We start from the raw sequence: 4,229 nt of genomic DNA on the forward strand, positions 1-4,229 counted from the left end.
AAAAAAAAAAAAAAAAAGGAGAATCTGAACAAATACTGTCTGAATTAAGCATGGTGATGTTCTGTGGGTTTCCCAAGTTTCCAAATTGATAAACTGAAAACGAGAGTTTCCAGTCATTAGCTCACCTTGCTGTGACAACTGTGCATCTTGTAAGGGACCTGAAGTACTGGACTTCTGTTGTTGTTGTTGTTGTTATGAGCCATCGAGTTGGACCCGACTCATAGAGACCCCTCCTTGGGTTTCCGAGGCAGTATCACTGGACATCTAGGGGGTTTCTAAATGTACACCCCGGTGGGTGGGGTGGAATGGGGTACGGGGCGGGGAGGGGGGAGATGAATCTGAGCCCAGCCTAGCCCCTTCCCCCACCGTGTTTTCCTTGTCTTTGGTTTTGTTTCTGTTATTGGTTCTGGGGCTGGGCTTGGGAAAAGGAAACTGAAACTGAATGTGAATGCTACCTCAGACTGGCTCCTCCCAGCTGACGACATCTGTGACGTGGCTGTTTGGAGCCCATAAAAAGGATGTAGGGCCAAGGGGAGAAGTGGGTGTCAAGAGAAAGTCAACTCTGCTGTGACCGTGGAGCAGCTAGCAACAGAACCTACAGCCATGGTGAGGCGGGTTTGAAGGTGGGAGGCAGGTACCACCAGCTGCTTCTCTGACCCTTGCCCCACTGAAGTATTCTCAGGGGATGGGCACCTGCTGGGTGAGAGATGCTCCCCAATGTGAGGAGGGACCGGGCTCCTGGTGAAGCCAGGATTTGGGTCTTGGAAGGGGGTTCACCCCAGTTGTGAACCCTGGATTCCCTATGAGTGGAGCACAGAGTGGGGCATCTTAGCAAGGGAGGGGGCAGGATGGCAGGGGGGCTGGCCCTCCTTCTAGCAGTGCCTCCTTTCCACTGCTCCCACCCCTGGGGTCCCTCACCTGGTGGGTGAGGAGGACTGAGAAGAGGGGCAGGGGTCCTGGGCCTTAGGAGCTTGCCCTGTGCGCACACCAAGTGCATAGTGGCCTCCAGGACGGGTGCCTTGTTCCTGAGCCACTTGATGCCACACAGGGTCGAGACCTGAAGGTGAAAATGCTGAATGGCGAGGAGATTTTGGTGCCCATGAGGGACTCCATGCTGGTGTCAGAGCTGAAGCAGCTGGTTGCGAAGCAGATAAAAGTGCCTGCCTTCCAGCAGCGGCTAGCCCACCCAAACAACTGGGTGCTGCAGGACGACCAGTCTCTGGCCAGCCAGGGCCTGGTCCCTGGCAGCACAGTCCTGCTGTTGGTGGAGATGTGCAAGCCCCTGAGCATCCTGGTGTGCAATGACAAGGGCAGGAGCAGAGCCTACACAGTCCAGCTGACTGACACTGTGGCCCAGCTCAAGCAGCAGGTGTGCCAGCAGGAGAAGGTGCAGCAGGACCTCGTGTGGCTGTCCTTCGAGGGGAGACCTCTGGAGGACCACCAGCAGCTGGGGGAGTATGGCCTCACTTCCCAGTGCACGGTGTTCATGAATCTTCGGCTTCGGGGTGGCAAGACAAGCCCCAGGGGGCGCTGAGGTTCCTGCCCTCCTGAGGTACCTGGAGAAGGAGCTGCTCAGAGCTGGCCCTCTGACACATGCAGGCTTCAAGTGCTAGTGATAAATTAAAAATTGATGCAAAGCGAACTGTTGGCCTCCTGCTCTGTCCTTGCCCCTGTGTCTGTTTCCCCATCCTCCCCATCACTGATGGGAAAGGACAGGAGGGAGTGTGGGAGGACACTCAGGGTTGCTGGGAGTGACCAGGCCAGGATTGTCAACAGGGTCCCAAGTTAAGGGACAAGGGATTCATACCCAGAGCCTGGAGGGCTTAAAATAATGAAGACGTTGAAGTAGGACGTCCCCTATACCATTTGGGAAATTATTATCTAGAGAAACAAAAGAAAGAACATTTGTTGGTGTCCATGCCGGGGGGGGGGGGGGGGTGTTCTCCAGACTTGCACAGCTGACCCCCACCTGAAAGGTGTGTTTGTGTGGGGTCCCTGGGGCCTGCCTGGGTGCTTGTGAGGGAGGCAGATCCACACCAGCTGGGGCTGGGGGTCTCTTGGCACTCCAGAACTGACCAAGCTGCAGTGGTCTGGGGAAAGGTCTGGATGGGGGCTTGATCAGGGCCCGATGGACCCAGTATCTCCCTCCAGGGCAGCTTCAGAATCACTGGGTAGTGGAGAGGCCATGGTCAGAGGGCAGGGAGCATTGGAGGAGGGGCAACCATGGAGGAGGGACACAGGGGAGCTTGTCCCAGACTGGGGGGCACTGGAATGGAGACGCTCCCATGGTCCAGGGATATATGCTTGTCCTACGCTGGGGGATACTAGAAGAGAGAACTCTTATGTCTAGGGGGATGAGCTTGTCTTGCATGGGGAACACTGGAATGGGAAGCTTCCACAATCCAAAGGGACAAGTTTGTTCCAGGTTTTGGGGCAATGGAATGTAGAGCTCCCATGATCAGGGGTATGTATAAGTTTGTACCAGATGGTAGTTCAGTGGTTAAGTACTTGGCTGCTAACCAAAACATCAGCTGTTCGAACCCACCAGCCACTTTTTGGGAGAAAGTTGTGGCAATCTGCTTCTGTAAAGATTTGCAGCCTTGGAAATGCTATGGGGCAGTTCTACTCTATCTTACAGGCCTCTATGAATTAGAATAGACTTAACAGCAATGGGTTTGTTTTTTTCAAATGGGAGTTTCTATGGTCCAGGGGTATGAGATTATTCCAGAGTGGCAAGCACTAGAATGGGGCGTTCCCACAGTCTAGGGAAATGAACTTCTCCTAGACAGAGGGTCACCTAAACCAGTCCTCCTTTCAGGATACTTGTTCTGCCTTTCCCTTCTGTACCGATTTCCCAGAAGAGGCCCAGTGAGCCTGGCTGTTGGCCTTGGCCTCTGTTAAGATGTGGAGGTTGGAGAGGGGTGGGCAGAGCACAGCAGGATAGAAACCTCTTTGGGCCAGAGTCCATGGCCCTGGGAAACGGCGAGCTCTCAGCCCCCAAAACCTGAGAGGGATTTGACTGGAGACCCAGATACCCACTTTCTGGTCTAGAAGTCTATATCTGGGCCAAGGGATACCTACCTGACTATGCCCCAAAGGCATGTGGGTGCATAGGGGGTGATCTCCTGACTCTAGCCTTGTTTCCTGACACCCCCCCACATACACTTTCATGTGCTGCAGCTCAGCACAGATCTGTGCCTGTGGAACTACTGCTGTGAGTGTGAGCACAGACCTTGGGCACCACTTTCCTTTCCTGAGCTCCTCATCAGGGTTGGTGCCAGGATGCGGTCCCTTCTACCCACTCACCTTTCTCACCTTTCTGAGATCTGTGGCTGGCTTGGGTGAGGGGTGCACAGCAGACCCTGCCCTAGGGCATAAAAGGAGTCTTCTCTCCCACCCTTCATATATCCAGCTAGTTCATTCTCTAATTTGGACACTTTGGGCCTCAGTTTACCTCTAGCCAGGACCTCTGGTAGCGTAGTGCCTAAGGCATTTGACTGCTAAACCAGAAGTCTGGCGGTTCAAACCCATCAGCCACTCCTCGGAAGGAAGATTGGGCAGTCTACATCCGTAGTGATACCGTCTCAGAAACCCAAGGAGGAGTCGATATGAGAGTTTGGCTTTTTTGAGGCGAAGCTGGAGAACGGGGCTGGACAGGGGGCGTGGCTGGCCGGGCTGGAAGAGCGCTTGCAGCCGCAGGACAGCTGGAGGCGCCCTCAGCTCTGCAGTGGGCCTTGGCGAGCCGGGGCAGAGGTGGGCGGGATGCGCTGCGTCCTGGCGAATCACCGCAGCCATAGCCCGCATTGGTTCCCGCCAGCCGGGGGGCGCGGCCTGCTGGGGCACTCTCTACGCCCAGACGGGCAGGGGCCGGGGCCGGGGCCCCGTGGTCTCGTCCAGACCTGTTTCCCGTTATAGAGTAGGGGTTGGGATCCCCCGGCAGGCTCCCCCTGCTGGTCAGGGGCGCGGGGCAAGTCTGGCAGCAGTCCACCCCCCGCGGCCAGGCAGCCCGGCAGCTCCCAGTCCCGGTGCCGCCCCGAGCCCCTTGTAAGTCCCATCACGTCGCCTCCAGATTAGGCATTAACCCGATTCCAGCCGCATTTCCTTGCGGGGGGGGAGGGAGGACGGGCCCGCGCGGGGGAAGGGCGGCCGCGGGAGACGCCGCAGCCCAGCGAGCCCCGGCCCCCGCCCAGCACCGTGGTCCCGGCGCTTTGTTCGCTGCCGGCGCGGGT

At 56.8% G+C, this 4,229-nt stretch overlaps 1 protein-coding gene across 1 annotated transcript in view; it reads left to right on the forward strand.

Moving 5' to 3' along the window:
• ISG15 (ISG15 ubiquitin like modifier) overlaps positions 1-1,534 on the forward strand; it is a 14,154-nt gene extending 12,620 nt beyond the window's left edge. The window contains exon 2 of the mRNA XM_007945494.1: positions 1,049-1,534. Within this exon, the coding sequence (XP_007943685.1) occupies positions 1,049-1,534 (486 nt within the window). The remainder of the gene's footprint in view (positions 1-1,048) is intronic.
• Positions 1,535-4,229: the final 2,695 nt, after the last annotated feature.

The sequence above is a fragment of the Orycteropus afer genome, unplaced genomic scaffold, assembly GCF_000298275.1.
Source record: "Orycteropus afer afer isolate SDZICR_OR568_19922 unplaced genomic scaffold, OryAfe1.0 scaffold00136, whole genome shotgun sequence".
Classification (NCBI taxonomy): domain Eukaryota; kingdom Metazoa; phylum Chordata; class Mammalia; order Tubulidentata; family Orycteropodidae; genus Orycteropus; species Orycteropus afer.